At 41.5% G+C, this 17636-nt stretch overlaps 1 protein-coding gene across 2 annotated transcripts in view; it reads left to right on the top strand.

The window, feature by feature from the left end:
• Nucleotides 1-17636, top strand: part of LOC137414822 (FERM domain-containing protein 4A) — a 300724-nt gene that overhangs the window by 92192 nt on the left and 190896 nt on the right. Inside the window, exons 2-3 of one of the 2 annotated variants that reach the window (XM_068100360.2) lie at nt 7176-7241; nt 16836-16930. In XM_068100360.2, coding sequence (XP_067956461.2) covers nt 7176-7241; nt 16836-16930 — 161 coding nt within the window. Of the gene's footprint in view, nt 1-6982; nt 7242-16835; nt 16931-17636 lie in introns of those variants that run through there. The other variant, XM_068100351.2, reaches the window with a different exon arrangement.

Raw genomic sequence — 17636 nt, 5'->3', positions numbered from 1 at the left:
TTTGCTTCATTGTATCACCAAATAATCTTTCTATCACTGATTAATAAAAGTTTTTCTTCATTGTATCACCAAATAATCTTTCTATCACTGAGTAATAAAAGTTTTGCTTCATTGTATCACCAAATAATCTTTCTGTCACTGAGTAATAATAGTTTTGCTTCATTGTATCACCAAATAATCTTTCTATCACTGAGTAATAAAAGTTTTGCTTCATTGTATCGCCCAATAATCTTTCTATCACTGATTAATCAAAGTTTTTCTTCATTGTATCGCCAAATAATCTTTCTATCACTGAGTAATAAAAGTTTTGCTTCATCGTATCAGCAAATAATCTTTCTATCACTGAGTAATAAAAGTTTTGCTTCATTGTATCGCCAAATAATCTTTCTATCACTGATTAATAAAAGTTTTTCTTCATTGTATCACCAAATAATCTTTCCATCACTGAGTAATAAAAGTTTTTATTCATTGTATCGCCAAATAATCTTTCTATCACTGATTAATAAAAGTTTTTCTTCATTGTATCACCAAATAATCTTTCTATCACTGATTAATAAAAGTTTTTATTCATTGTATCACCAAATAATCTTTCTATCACTGATTAATAAAAGTTTTTCTTCATTGTATCACCAAATAATCTTTCTATCACTGAGTAATAAAAGTTTTGCTTCATTGTATCGCCCAATAATCTTTCTATCACTGATTAATCAAAGTTTTTCTTCATTGTATCGCCAAATAATCTTTCTATCACTGAGTAATAAAAGTTTTGCTTCATCGTATCAGCAAATAATCTTTCTATCACTGAGTAATAAAAGTTTTGCTTCATTGTATCGCCAAATAATCTTTCTATCACTGATTAATAAAAGTTTTTCTTCATTGTATCACCAAATAATCTTTCCATCACTGAGTAATAAAAGTTTTTATTCATTGTATCGCCAAATAATCTTTCCATCACTGAGTAATAAAAGTTTTTCTTAATAGTATCGCCAAGTAATCTTTCTATCACTAAGTAATAAAAGTTTTGCTTCATTGTATCGCCAAATAATCTTTCCATCACTGAGTAATAAATGTTTTTCTTAATTGTATCGCCAAATAATATTTTTATCATCAAGTTACAAAAGATTTTCTTAATTGTATCGCCAAGTAATCTATCACTGAGTAATAAAAGTTTTTTCTAAATAGTATCGCCAAATAATCTTTCTATTACTGAGTAATAAAAGTTTTTCAATCATTTTCTTTTCAAAGCCATAAATGCCACAATGTTGCTTCAAGGCACCCTGATGTATCATCTTCAAGGTATTTGTTAAACCTGTTGGTAAATCTCATTCTTGTTGTTGATCCAAAAATCTTTGAGCATGGGGGTAGGGAGTTTATTACTGGCACCCTGAGACGCTGTTTGTACATGTAGGGGATTTGTTTGAGTTGTCCTTGTACTCTTGCATTGTGTTGTAAAGCCACGTCAGGGTTGATCAGGTTTGTAGTCTTGGGTCTTTGGACCAAAGGTTGATTAACGACAAAAAGTTACTTATGCATCCCATTGTTGATGGTTTCAACTCTCCACCAAAGCTCTTTTTTATTGAGCTCTTCTAAAGGATATGCCTGGAACCGCCACGGTTCCCAAACAACTTGTGTCTCAGATCCATTTGACCTGACGTGGAAAGTTTCAATCTATGTTGTTTTGTAGTCGGTGGTATACACAACTGGACAGTAACTTGGCCATGTGTCACTCATATTGGGAGACTTCAGGTGTATGTTGAGATGTCGAAAACATTGCTCACAAGAAATGTTGATTCTTATTTCATTTGAGAAAGACCTTTTGTGAGAAGAACATTTGTTAAAGGTTTATGGCCCTGCCGTCGCTGTTGTCCTTTGATTGTGAAATGCTAGAAAGAGGGAGAAAGGGAGGGTGAGGTCGATAGGACGAGAAACCCTAAACTGTGATAGGTTATCAAACTATCACAAACAACCATTTCATCCACAATTGACACATCGATTGCACAAGATACCTCCTACGGACGATCACAAGCCAGTTGATCAAAGTTGATCTCACATGTTTATCGCTGAATTTCTAGTGCAAACAGTTGATTTATATTTTTCAGTCATTATTTGCATGTTTATAATTCAGTGTCTATTGGTAATGGAATCCAAAAAATCAAAAGGTGAAAAAACAAAACCAGTGGATATGATTGTTCGACAACATGACATTTCTGAGTACAGAGAAAGATGGGACAAAAGCCCCCCCTAACAACCCTCCCCCTTTCACCCCAAAACTGTTCCTGCCAAGGGCTTCTTAACCCACCTTACTCTATCTCATTGATATGAAAGTTACCTAATCTTGACATTATTTTCAGTTTGAATTTGCAATTTAAATTTGTAATTATTTTTATTGAAATAATACAATGATTGAAATCCCAGTTACGACTGTGTTGTTTATACCCGAGCCTGGACCCTCCAACATAGGTAGAGATAACCTTTAAACAATAATTTAGGAGTGATGTGTTCCAAAAATGATCTTTCAAAGCAGGACATCTTTCAAAGGGGAAATCCAGGCGTATGTCAAATTTGTAATTAAATATTAAAGATCCCTGCAGTGTTTCGTTTGGTATACAAAAAGTAAGCGTTTGTTCCTAATGTCTTCTGGTTTAAATCACCAACTCGTTCAATTTAAATATGATGGATAATTCAAAGCACTATGTATTTAAATATTTTCTGCATGAAAAATTGGGAAATGTTGGCCTTCGGAATTTGTTTGGATTACCAATCTTGGATGTTACAAAATGCACTTGGACCACTTTCCCCTCTTTTAACTTCTTTCTATTAATCTTATTTTTAAATACAAAAAAATAATAACAACCTCAACATACGATCTTCACAAAACATATTACTCGATCCCTCCCGAGAAAATCCCAGGCAGGGCCTAAACACGGAAGTGTCATAATAAACCTGTGTAAAGCAATATTTTTAATAACAGGTGCACGTGTAAACACTATAATAATTAGCCCGTCCCCTGAACAGCAGGAGACGGAGTTTTGCAATCACGTGTGTGTGTGTGTGTGTGTGTGTGTGTGTGTGTGTGTGTGTGTGTGTGTGTGTGTGTGTGTGTGTGTGTGTGTGTGTGTGTCCGTCCGGGTGTGTGTGTGTCCGGGTTGTAACCTTTTTCATTTCATGAATTGTTTTCTATTGTCATCAAATTTTTATCAAAGCATTATCATAATACGAAGAAGGTAAATTAATAATTTGGTCAAAAGGTCAAATGTCAGCGTCACACAAAATCATCAATTTTCATCTGATTGAATTTTCACCTGAAATTTTAAGAATTTACATATTGGGTCACTGAATTGGTTCACCAATGAAAAGCTAGAAGCCAATTTATTTTTTAGATAAAAAGGTCAAAGGTCAAGATTGCGTAAAATCACCACTTTTCACCCGATTGACCAGGAATTAAAGAGTTTGCATATTGGGTCACTGAATTGGTTCTCCAATCAAAAGCTTCAAGCTGATTGTTTTTTTTAGATCAAAATGTCAAAGGTCAAGGATGCATAAAATCATCAATTTTCATCCAATTGACCTGAAATTTTAAGAATTTGCATATTTGGTGACATATTTGTTTCACCAATCAAAGCTAGAAGCCAATTGCTTTTTTAGATCAAAAGGTCAAAGGTGAAGGTTGTGTAAAATCACCAATTTTCACCCGATTGAGCTGAAATTTGAAGAATTTGCATATCAGGTCACTGAATTGGTTCATTAATCAAAAGTAGGAGTCGATTGCTTGTTTTTTTTTTAGATAAAAAGGTCAAAGGTCAAGGTTGCATAAAATCATCAATTTTCATTTTGTATTTTTTACCTCCGCCACCAAAGGTCGATGGAGGTTATGTTTTCACCCCTGTCTGTCTGTCCGTTTGTGAACAAAATATCTCAAAAGGTTGTGGACGGATTCGGACGAAGTTTGGCAGAGATATAGCGTATGTGACACCGACGAAATTATTAGATTTTGGTGCAGATCTGGATTCGGATCCGGCTACTAGAATTTTTAAGTGATTCTTCACCATTGGGAAATAAGGCCAAAAACGACACATAGCGGGATATCTGAAAAAGTTATGGATGGATTTGGACGAAACGTGTTGGACAGGTTGTGTGTGTGACAAGGAAGAATGGATTTAATTTTGGTGAAGATCTAGATCCGGATCCAGCGAGTAGAATTTTTAAAGTGATTCTTCACCATTGGGAGATATGGCCAACCAGGCGGAGGTATGCTCTCTACTGAGTGCCGTTCTAGTTTTTAAAAATGTTTTCGTTATGTTGAGCATACCGAAAAAGAAGAAGGCATCTGAATACATACGGCCGAGTATGTATTCAAACGGGCTTTGCATTTTCAGATGCTTTCTAGTTAAACTTGTGTTGTTTACAATAAATCATTATAAAAAAACCTCAACATACGATCTTGATAAAACGTTTTATTCGATTGCTCCCAGGAAAAAAAATGCAGACAGTTTATTAGCACAAGACTCGATTGAGGCCTGAAGGCTAATATATATATATATACACACACACACACGCACAAATTGAATCTTCTGACATGAAAAGGCAGTAGGGCACAGGTGAAGTCCCATCACAGCACTCACAGCACGACCTGTTAGCAACAAGGTTTGTCTGCCACAAAACACAATGTCTCTGTCCTGCTGATCACTAGTTAGGAGGTTTGCAGTCAGGAATAATAAATTCGACGTAAGGAGCACACTGACCCTAGATGTGACATGACACTGACGTCATGCACATAAGTGACACAGTCATGCACTTAAAAATTACATTAAAAACTGTAAAATAATCTGTAAAAACAAAGCGAAACTTAATTTTTACAGATGTAATTTTTATATAATTGTGAACTGTTAGAAGTTAGTGTATGAAAATTGTAATTTATATAACTGTGTACTGTTATATAAAAAGCTCCATTGATATCTAGCAGCAGTTTGATGATACTTTCCTATAATCATAAAGCTTCAATTTATTATGTACCAACATACGGAGAGTGGTTAATTACTGCTTACAATGTGTAAGCGCACCCCACTAGTGTATTTATGTAATATATATATATATATATATATATATATATATATATATATATATATATATATATATATATACACATACTAGCTTGGCTCGGCTCGCAGCGCTCGCCTCACCAAGCGTCGATACTGAGGAACGGGCTTATTTTAGCTGAGGCTAATGACTGTACCTGAGTTGCTGTGTTGTCATGATTTTCACCAATCATAATACAAACAATTACATTGCACAAATGTATTTGTTGTGCTTGTGATATTTCATTTTTATAGGCAATTTAGGTTGAAGATTTAGGTTGAATGTTTTTTTTTCAAGAAAGAACCCCTCAGCACACACATAGGGGAGGGGTAGGTGCAGACTGGAGGTTTGGGACGATTACACCTCACCACCACGTAATTCAAAACACCTCACCACCACGTAATTCAAAACATCTCACCACCAAGTAATTCAAAACACCTCACAGCCATAAAACACGTAATAAAAACACCTCACCACCACGAAATTGAAAACACCTCACCACCAAGTAATTCAAAACACCTCACCACCACGTAATTCAAAACACCTCATCACCAACTAATTCAAAACACCTCACCACCACATAATTAAAAACACCTCACCACCACGTAATTATAAATACCTCACCACCACGTAATTATAAATACCTCACCACCACGTAATTATAAATACCTCACCACCACGTAATTCAAAAACACCTCACCACCACGTAATTCAAAACACCTCACCACCACGTCATTTAAAAACACCTCACCACCACATAATTCAAAATACCTCACACTACGTGATTCAAAACCACCACAACGTTATTAAAAACACCACAACCACGGAAACAAAAGTTTGAGGGAGTCGTTAGGTGACAACACAGACACTGCCCAGATGTGTTGATATATAGATAAATGACTGTACCCGAGTTGCTGTTTTGTCATGGTTTAAACCAATCATAATTCAAACAATTATTTTGCACAAATGTATTTGTAATATACGTGATATCACATTTTATAGACAATTGAAGCTGAAAACTTAAGTTGAAAAAAAATTCCAAAAAGAAAAATTGGAAAAATTTTCAAAACAAATACCCTTAGGACATACCGACGGGAGAGATATGTGCATACCAGAAGTTTGGTACGATTTCACAAAGGTTTGAGAAAGTAGTTCAGTGACAAGACAACACAACACAACACAACACATGACAGACAGTGCACAGATATATATATATATATCCATTGTTGGGTGAGTGGAAGCAGCATGCCCAAGGTGGAGTGACCTGGTCTGAAACCAAATTGGTGATCCGAGACGAGGGCGTTGTAGAAAAGGAAGAATTTCTTATCAACTTTGATGATGGTTTCCATGGCCTTGCTGATCATTGAAAGAAAGCTGATAGGTCTGTAGTTGAGGAGATCAGCTTTTGCTCCTTTTAATGTAATAAAGTGATGTTGGCTGACTTTGAAGTAGATGGAAGATGACCTAGGTCAAATGATAAGGTGAATAGAGCAGAAATAGGAGAAGTGCAGGAGCAGCAGAGCAGGTTTTTGGGACACATGAACCGATGCCGACCGGTTCGGTTGCAGAATCAGAGTCGAGGGTTTCCAGAAACTTCTCCAGCTTCTCAGGTGCAAAAGACACACGCACACAGAGTCGAGATTGAAACACAGACTCCACAGCACATGAAGGGTAATTCTGGACCATCCTATCAGAGTAGTCCCTGTCTACCAATCACTATACATACAGAAATGTAATACCAAATAACTCTGACTCTGTAGTCCCATTTAGTGGAAGTGTTGATACCTGCTTGGGAAATAGGTTAGTAGCTATATTCAACTTGCGACGTTGCTTGTTTTGTTTCCCCCATGTGCCTGAGACGTAGGCGGAGAAAGGGGGTTGTGCTTCCTCCTCAGGAATGCACTCCAGGGAGGGCAGAGAGTAGAGTTTGAAGGGAGCGGCTGCGGCACGCTCCGAGCCCGACTGGCATGTCGCTCGGGTTATAAAGAAACCCGACTCTTTGAAATGGCCGTTTGACTGAATTGTAGCTAATGAGAAGAAAATACTCTTTGAAAAAATTGTTTTCATCATCTTCAATCCCTGCAACTGCTGCCTTACAGATGACCGAAGGCCGAAGATGTGAAATTCTCCTGCCCGACAGCAGAACTCTGGAACTGCTTGTCCAGGTGAGGCCTGCTGACGAAGTCCAGGGATGCGAGCAGAGTTTACTTTTCAGTAACATCTTCTCTCCCTGACATTGTTACATAAAGCAGACTGCTGTAGGCCTATGCATGTGGTGGGTGTACTTTGACCTCGGTCAAAACGCAGCTTTACGGTGTTTATACGCGCCATGGAGTCACTACCGGTGATTGGAGAAAACGGTGGAATAACGTGTGGAGGTGTTCGAGTGAAACCGAGTTGGTTCGCTCGACATGGAGTTGTGAAGTTTGAGTTTGAATGATGAACGAAAGAAACATAAGACTGTGCTTACCCGAGGAGGGCGTTTGGACCGTCATGGCTGTGCTGTATCCCTTACAATAGGAAAAAGAACCATCGATGTATTTATTATACATGTCCTGACCCCCATAGTGACGAAACTACCTTAATCAAGTTTGACTTGTAATTAACTTCACGATTCTCTAACTTTCTGGTTGGAGAATTGAGATTGTGAGTAATGGCAACTCTTGTTTTTGAGAGCGACACAGCCATTTGTGATTGTGTACGATTTTAATATTGTGTACTCGTACGAGCCATTTTGTTTCCATCAGCTGTGTGTTTCCATTTAGGGTTAGGCTTGGGCTGCATAAGGGCTGGGCTTGGGCTGCATAAGGGCTGGGCTTGGGCTGCATAAGGGCTGGGCTTGGGCTGCATAAGGGCTGGGCTTGGGCTGCATAAGGGCTGGGCTTGGGCTGCATAAGGGCTGGGCTTGGGCTGCATAAGTTAAGAAGGAACAGGATAAATATGATGCTGTGTGACGATTAATGTCATTTATAGGGAAACTAAGTCCTTTCTGATGGAAACAGAAAGGAAATACTTATTGTAGTTTTAAAAATCATTCTCCAGTCAATGATGAGCTTGTACGTGCGCACGCACAGACAGATACATATATATGGGAATGCAGATAGTCACAGACGCACACACACAGACATGGACACGCAGACACAAACACTCAGATAAGCATACACAGATACAGACATGCATACACTGACACAAAGACACATAGACAAGCATACACAGATATGCATACACAGACAAGCATACACAGACTTGCAGACTTGAGACATGCATACACAGATATGCATACACAGATCCGCATACACAGACACGCATACACAGACAAGCATACACAGACACACTCAGACTTGAGACATGCATACACAGATACGCATACACAGACACAGACACAGACATGCATACAGAAGCATAGACAAACACATACAGACACAACACAAACACACACTCACATACATACACACACTCACATACATACACACACATGCTCAGATGCTGACCACACACACACACACACACGCAAATTCACATACATACACACACTCACATACATACATACACACACACGCTCAGTTGCTGGCCACACACACACACACACACACACACACACACACACACACACACACACACACTCAAATCCACATACATACACAAACTCACATGCATAAACATAAATACACACACGCATATACACACATAGACACATGTACATACACACTCACACTCTCTCATACATACATACATACATACAAACATATACACACACACACACACACACACACACACACACACACACACACACACAAACACACACACACACAGAAGCTGTCCGTGGATCAGTGAGGATCCTGAAAAGAGTCCTCAGAACAAAACTTTGATAACAAGAAAACGTCACAACCTGGTCCATTGATCCTGATCCCTTCCCACAACAGAGGTGAACATTTCAAGCCCTGGGAGGGCTCCATTACACCTTCTGAAACACAAATAAGGAGATAACAACCACCTACAAACAAACACAAACACACATTTGATAAATGTCCGAGTGGCAGGACCTACAGAATGAGGTCAAGAGAACCTGGAAGCTGATGAGTGCTGCATTGTGGCTGCCTGTGTATGTCAGAGGATAGCGTTGTACTGAAAATCTGAAAAATATACGAGGATAAGTACATGACAACAACGGAACAACATTTGGAGATTGTCTGGGGTTCAGTAACAGTGTGGTCATAAAAATAACACTCGGACCAAAGGTCTGAGAACTGAGCAAACCAAAAACACTGCAAGTTGATTCTCGAAACGTGATCCTAGTAAACAGGAGAGACCCTGGACCCTGTATGGGTTCAGTTACACCTTGTGACACCTACTCAAGGAAATGATAACCAACGTGAGAACAGAAACCTATACAAACCCACAGAATATTAACCCAATAAGACAGAACATGGAATTCAAACTTGGGCCCAAGCGGTTAACGAGTGTGTCCGCAGAGCTTGAGGCGCTCTTATTTTAGACATGTAAGTTCATGGTGACAAAGTTTAGATGTCTTTCGGCATCGGACACAAAGAACTGGTAGTTCTACCAGAATAGGCCTTCTACCGGAATAGGTCTTCAGGGATAAGCCTTCTACCGGAATAGGTCTTCAGGAATAAGCCTTCTACCAGTATAGGTCTTCAGGGATAAGCCTTCTACCGGAATAGGTCTTCTATCAGAATAGGTCTGTCTACTAGACTAAGCCTTCTACCGGAATAGGCCTTCTAAAGGAATAAGCCTTATACGGGAATAGGCCTTCTAATGGAATAAGCCTTCTACCTGAATAGGTCTACTACCAGGATAAGCCTTCTACCGGCATAGGTCTTCTACCAGATTAAGCCTTCTACTGGAATAGGTCTTCTACCAGAATAAGCCTTCTACTGGAACAAGCCTTCTACCAGAATAAGCCTTCTACCGGAATAAGCCTTCTACCGGAATAAGCCTTCTACCGGAATAAGCCTTATACCGGAATAAGCCTTCTACCGGAATAAGCCTTCTACCGGAATAAGCCTTCTACCGGAATAAGCCTTCTGCCGGGATAAGCCCTCTACCGGAATAGGTCTTCTACCGGAATAAGCCTTCTACTGGAACAAGCCTTCTACCGGATTAAGCCTTCTACCGGAATAAGCCTTATACCGGATTAAGCCTTCTTCTGGAATAAGCCTTCTACCGGAATAAGCCTTCTACCAGAATAAGCCTTCTACCAGAATAGGCCTTCTAAAGGAATAAGCCTTCTACCTGAATAGGTCTACTACCAGGATAAGCCTTCTACCGGCATAGGTCGTCTACCAGAATAAGCCTTCTACCGGAATAGGTCTTCTACCGGAATAAACCTTCTATTGGAACAAGCCTTCTACCGGAATAAACCTTCTACTGGAATAAGCCTGCTACCGGAATAAACCTTCTACCGGAATAAGCCTTCTGCCGGAATAAGCCTTCTGCCAGAATAAGCCTTATACCGGAATAAGCCTTCTACCGGATTAAGCCTGCTACCGGAATAAGCCTTCTACTGGAATAAGCCTTCTACCAGATTAAGCCTTCTACCGGAATAAGCCTTCTACCGGAATAAGCCTTCTACCAGAATAAGCCTTATACCGGAATAAGCCTTCTACCGGATTAAGCTTTGTACCGGAATAAGCCTTCTACGGGAATAACCCTCCTACCGGAATAAGCCATCTACCGGAATAAGCCTTCTACCGGAATAAGCCTTCTACCGGAATAAGCCTTCTACCAGAATTAAGCCTTCTACCGGAATAAGCCTTCTACCGGAATAAACCTTATACCGGAATAAGCCTTCCACCCTAATAAGCCTTCCACCAGAATAAGCCCTCTACCGGAATAAGCCTTCTACCAAAATAAGCCTTCTACCAGAATTAAGCCTTCTATCAGAATAAGCCTTCTACCAGAATAAGCCTTCTATCAGAATAAGCCTTCTACCAGAATAAGCCTTCTACCGGAATAAGCCTTCTACCGGAATAAGCCCTTCTACCGGAATAAGCCCTTCTACCGGAATAAGCTTTCTACCGGAATAAGCCTTCTATCGAAATAGGTCCTCTGCCTGAATAGGCAACCTGTTCATTGATCATCAATAATGGACCAAGAGAGTGATTTCTGGCAGTGGTTTGTTGGAAAACAAACACCAGATATTTTTGGTTTGTTTCCCTGAACACATCCGGTAAGACAGTATATGACGAGTAAATATTCCCACCATTAAATCTCCAAAATCTACCTTAACTGAGAAGGACACTGTTCTGCAGTTCCTCCCATCTACTTTCTCAACAACCATTTCAGATATTTAGTCACTCAAACCCTTGGGTCTAAGTCTCAGCCATGATCTCTCTTGGACGAGCGACATTTAAAAGTTGGCCTCCAACACCAGATGCCGACTGGGCATCCTCCATCGTGCAAAGCCCTTCCTTGGCACATGTGAGCTCATATTCACCTACAAGGCCTTCGTCCGCAGCTTAATGGAGTACTGCTCCCCTCTCTGGGATGGTTCCCCTGCCTCACATCTTGCTTACCTTAATGCCATGGAGGCCAAGGCTTTCAAGATCATTGGGATCTCTTACAATGAAACTGAGTCAATGTAACTATTACTTCGTCATCGCTGACAAGTGTTACGGATTCGGCACTTATTATTATTATTGCTGTTATTATTATTGTGGGTTCTAAGTATTATGGGTATTGTCGTTTAAGGGAAATGGTTATTGTGGTTAAAAGGTTAAAAGCGCTCATGGTAAGCATGAGACAGGAAATCGGATCATGACCCGGAAGAAAAGGAGCGAAGAAGAAGAAGTCGTGAGGACAGTGAAAGACGTGACTTGAAGCTCCGTTGCGAGTGTGGTCGAGCGAACGGCGTCGAGTGGACTTTGAGTCCTTGAAAAGAAGTTCGTGCGATAGGTGATATCGCCGGAGTATTGTGGAGCCTGCGTAGTCGGGTATCGGCATTGAGATTCCAGAGAATCCTTGCCTAGAAGCTCGGGCTCGAGTGAGAGCCGTCCGCCATTTCGCCCCGCGTGCTACCTTCATCGGAAAAGGTTTTTGTCGCGTCGGCTGGGCTTATCCTCCGGTGGTTTGCCGGGAAAGGCTGTGCAATAAAGCGGCGTTTGAGGATTACACGGCGATTCGCTGATTGAACGGCAAACGTGTACGTCGGCGCACGTCTTTGGAGAGTTTCCATTCTACCGCGAGTTTGCTGGGTGTTGGACCACGTGACTTCGGTGTCGCTTCGACCGCCTATGCCTCAATTGATCTGGATCGGACATGGTTCCAACGATCGCTGGAGTGAATCAACTTCGCCTTGGAGGGTTATAGAGACATTGAGGAGGGCTCGGTTCCATTTCCTGGGAGTGCCGTGAGTTTGGGATTAAGTTACTAGATAAGGTGGTACCACCTTAAGATATTGATTGTAGGGTTGATTACTATTATTGTTGTATCGTGATTCCTGTGTGCTCTTTAATATATATTCTTTGGTTGTGGATAACTCATGGTGTGGTTTCCCTATTGATTTCATCACGGAATAACATATATATCTTTCTGCCGGGGTTCCTCTCGGGGTTCGGAGGTTACCGAGACCAGGAGATTGTAGAGGACTCCGTAACACAAGTCTCTGGTCTCTCTGTCTTCTTCCACCTCATTTCTGGTGTGGCACCCTCTGCCCTCTCCATGCACTACCGGTGCCCCCCTCCTAGTGAAACTACCTAAACTCAGAGCCACTACTCACCTCCACTCATTTTCCCTCTTTTCCTCCATATAGAACCACCATCCACACTCTTCAATCCAATTATTCCCTCCCAGTCTTCAAGAGAGTTGTTCACCACCATCTCAGGTTCATCACCATCCCCCATCCAAAGCCATGATCTTTTCTACACCCATTAAACCACCCTCACCCCTCTCAAAATTTTGCTTATGTGTCCATCTTGTCCACCCCTTGCGTTCTCCCATACCCCTCATCGTTACCTGCATCTCTTATTTGTCCGTCTCCGTCACCATTCTCCCTCCGCACTGCTATTGGCGTTTCTCCTTTCTTCTGCTGTTCCCTTTGGTAAATTGTGTCCTGATTCTATTCTGTGTCCTAGCTCTTCCACGAGCCTAGACCTTGTATAAAAAAAGGACAAAACCATCAGGGTTTGTTTCACCCCATTTCACATTGTATACACCCCAAGCCATCTCCACCACCTCATCCACACCCCACCCAATCCTCATCCCCACCTTCACTGGCTCCTGACGTCCAACACCCTCCACCTCCAATCCCAAGCACCCCTCAACCCTACAACACCCTCCATCTCCAATCCCAAGCACCCCTCAACCCCACAACACCCTCCATCTCCAATCCCCAGCACCCCTCAACCCCACAACACCCTCCATCTCCAATCCCTTGCACCCCTCAACCCCACAACACCCTCCATCTCCAATCCCCCCAAACTGCACCCCTCAACCCCATGACACCCGCCAACCCTCCAAACCCCAACACCACACCCAACACATCTTAGCAACTCTCACTTGCTGCTAAATCTCTCCCATCATTTCATTGTAGTTTTTCAGGATCATTTAGGATTAAAACCCCTTTTTGATGGTTCCTTTAGGATTTTATTTGCTTAAATATATAGAGGGTGGGGGGGGGGGGGGTGTAGCTGCTAGTGCTGGATAATCGGGAAATCTGTTCTTCCGATCTTCTACATTTATCCATAGCCCCCCATTTATACATTCTCCTTGAGTTATTCCCATCCCTCCCACATTCCCCTACTCTCCCTTCTCTCCCATCTCCATTTCAATTCTTTCATTTCCTCCTTCCTCCTCCCATTATTTATTATATGTCTGATTCGTCAGAACTTTACCAAAACCTCATTCGATATCACTTGACTCGTGTACTTCAAGGTGTCTGCTTCAATGTATCGTGTGGTGTGAAGTTAAACAAGGACAAGGGTTTATATATGTATATATAAAATTTGGCTAAAATAAAAGGGGGGTTAATTATAGTAATCCTAGCCATCTGGGGATAATTGATTAGGTGGGAGCTGATTGGTCCAATTTGAGGGAGGTTGGGAACATGGTTGTAAAGAGAGGATTGAACAAACACAGACAGCTCATTCACCTTTTGACGAGGCCCTCTCACAGACATCACAAGTCCCACAAATCGTGCAGGGCATTACCCTTGAAACGCGAAGATCTCACGGGTATTGCTGGCGCCGTCCCGGCAAAAAGGGATGCTGTGTTCAGAAATCCCATAAACAATCGCTCCGTTGTTCTTTTTGAAGAAAAGGTCAACTTGAGACAATGCATCATCGTATTCGGTGTGCAGGGTTTTTTTATTTATTGTATTTTTCTTTTTTTCCCGTGGAAACGCCCTTCCAAGATGTCGCTTTAGATTTGAATATGGACTTTTTTCCCCATTCGCACCTCGTTTGAAAACTTCATTCGTTTTATTGCTATTTCATCAATCATAATACTGTACCGAATTTTAAAAAAGGTTAAAGAAAACTATCTGCAAGGCCCAGGCTCATGGAGGAGATAAATGACAAAGGGAAGCAGGTTGACAAACTACCAAAGGGTATATGGGTTAGGAGAGCTTGTGGACATAGACAAGGAGGAATGGAGGAATAACACAAAAACCCGGAGATGAACAGAATTCGGAAAGAATCTCTGCGAGTGTTGAAGAGATTGTGGATGTGCATGGGTGAGCGAACGTGGTAGTAATGGGCAATGCATTTGAAGGACTAAAGAAAGGATGGAGACGATTCCATAAGGGGACGAATGAATGCGGGTACGCAACCAGTGTGCCCTTTGGGAGCACATGGGGTTTCTTGGCGAATGATTGGGACCTGGGGTGGCTTTCGGAGGGCAGATATATGAGAGAACAGGAGAGGCAAGGCCGCAAGGCCAGGGGTAAGCTTGTGTAAAATAGACAGCCCACCAACCTGCCAGCTGTGGGAGAGTGACAATCCCTGGGGTATCCACCTCCTGGCTTGAGATTCCCATAGTAGTGGAATGATTTGTTTGTCACGGTAGAAAAGTGTATCCAAATGATTCTTCAGAAATTTGTTGTTTGTCCAAAAAATATCCTTTCAGAAATTTATTGCGAGATCTGATAAAACAAGTCATCATCATAATTCTTTTATCTGATGTGATTGGAATTTATAAGAGATGCTGTTAGGAGATGACAATGTTCTTTTGTTGTCGGCAATTGACAAATCCACATAAAATGTGGTGGATTTAAACGGAGAGTTCAGGAATGTTGTGTTCTTCTTGACTGTACCTCCTTGATCTGGTGATCCAGTCATTAAGGTAAAGTCTGTTTCTTTGAGATGTGTGTGTGTATGTGTGGTTGTGTGTGTGAGTGTGCGTGTTTGTGTACGTGTATATGTATGTATATATATATGTGTGTGTGTGTGTGTGTGTGTGTGTGTGTGTGTGTGTGTGTGTGTGTGTGTGTGTGTGTGTGTGTGTGTGTGTGTGTGTGTGTGTGTGTGCGTGTGTAGTGATATCTCCTGTAAGTGATGAGGTCCTTGGGTTGTCAGAATTTTTTCACACTAGCCCCATGCAGGAGTTCATTCCCGTTCATTAAATTCTTAGATAAGTTCATGTCTAATGCACTTACGCGTACACGTACACATACATACACATATTTGGGGTCTGCTGAGCAGGCATGCAAGACATCGGCCATTATAACGCTTGCATTGTTATTGTGAGAAATTTCTGAGGATATCCCAAAGATTCAATAGCTCAGAGGGCTGTCACTGTGTAAGAGATGAGGTCCTTGGGTTTGAGCCCCGAGTTGAGTCAGAATTTTTTCACACTAGCCCCATGCAGGAATTTATTATATATATAATAAATTATAATTACTTATATATTATATAAATATATATATATATAAAAAAACCCCACCTTTAAAGGCCATTTTTCCCCACAGAGCAGGGGTTGGCCTTTTTTGGGCACCGTGGTCCCCTTTTTGAAGCAATGTTTTACGGCCGGATGCCCTTCCAGTCACCAACCCTGTTAGTCGCCTCTTGCGACACACAGGGAATTGACCAGTGAACTGGTACTCAATTTGCCGACCTCAGAAGGATGACAGGCTGAGTCAACCCCCCTGGCGTTAAATCAGCGATCGATCGGGATTCGAACCCAGGATCCTAGGATCCCAAGCTGGCACCCAAACCACTAAGCCAACACCAGGCTTAAAATATATAATAAATTAGAAATTAAATATATATATATATATATAAAAAAACCCCACCTTTAAAGGCCATTTTTCCTCACAGAGCAGGGGTTGGCCTTTTTCGGGCACCGTGGTCCCCTTTTTGAAGCAATGTTTTACGGCCGGATGCCCTTCCAGTCACCAACCCTGTTAGTCGCCTCTTGCGACACACAGGGAATTGACCAGTGAACTGGTACTCAATTTGCCGACCTCAGAAGGATGACAGGCTGAGTCAACCCCCCTGGCGTTAAATCAGCGATCGATCGGGATTCGAACCCAGGATCCTAGGATCCCAAGCTGGCACCCAAACCACTAAGCCAACACCAGGCTTAAAATATATAATAAATTAGAAATTAAATATATATATATATAAATTATAATTAAATATATATTATATATATATATGTATATATATATATAATTTAACTGGAGTGCAGCTTTGAGGGTATGTTGTTAAATTCCATTGCTTATTGATGTGGTTACCACTGCAATCACATGGGATGTTTCCACACTCAAACGCTCGTTTGATTACCGTGATTTTTTTTTACAGCCCAGGCTTCTGGCCAAAGAGCTGCTGGATATGGTCGCGTCCCACTTCTGCCTGAAAGAGAAGGAGTTCTTTGGGCTCACGTACATTGACGAATCGTAAGTGCATCGATGTGAGACGATGGGAGCTGGGAATTCTAGCAGGCCGTCCAGGTGATGGATAATCACGATGAGCAATAAGTCGGGGAAACCATTCTTAAGCTGAACTAATAGGAAAAATCCCCAGCTGGGTGATGCCAAAAAACGAGTGCAAGAGTATTATTGCTTGTGAGAATGTTTCCGATTCCGAAACTGATGTCGTTTCATCAACACGACACTGAAAACGTGCGCAGGATTGTAACGTGCGTTTTTACGAACGTGATGCGCCTCCTCGGTGTGTGTCGGAATCATCGATGTGGCCATTTAAATTTATCAATGACAAATAATTAGGTTAATGTCCTGCGCTCTGTCACTGTAATCTATTTACCCATCTGCGAATCGAATGGTTTCTCCCGAAATCGAAGAGGGTGCTAGTTACACCGCCTGCAATGATGGATGGTCAAGGTAACTCCACCGGACAGGAGCGATGCATCACTTACATCATGGCATCCTTGGAGGCACCACTGAGCATCTGTCAGGAGGCAGGTTCACCGTCGGCCATAATGGCGCGGTCATGGCCCAGGCTGTCTCGTCGACCGTGGGACGATAAACAAGGCGTTTGCGTGAGGACGGGACAGAATGACGACTGCTGCGGGGCGCATTCCATGATGTTTGTGACCACGTGACAACCTTTTGTGAACCATATGAGTCATCGTGTATGCATCTG

This window comes from Myxine glutinosa, chromosome 1 (assembly GCF_964187855.1).
Source record: "Myxine glutinosa chromosome 1, kmMyxGlut1.1, whole genome shotgun sequence".
NCBI classification, from domain to species: Eukaryota; Metazoa; Chordata; class Myxini; order Myxiniformes; family Myxinidae; genus Myxine; species Myxine glutinosa.
The sequence above is the reverse complement of the archived record's forward strand: the minus strand, read 5'-3'. Positions and strand labels throughout refer to the sequence as shown.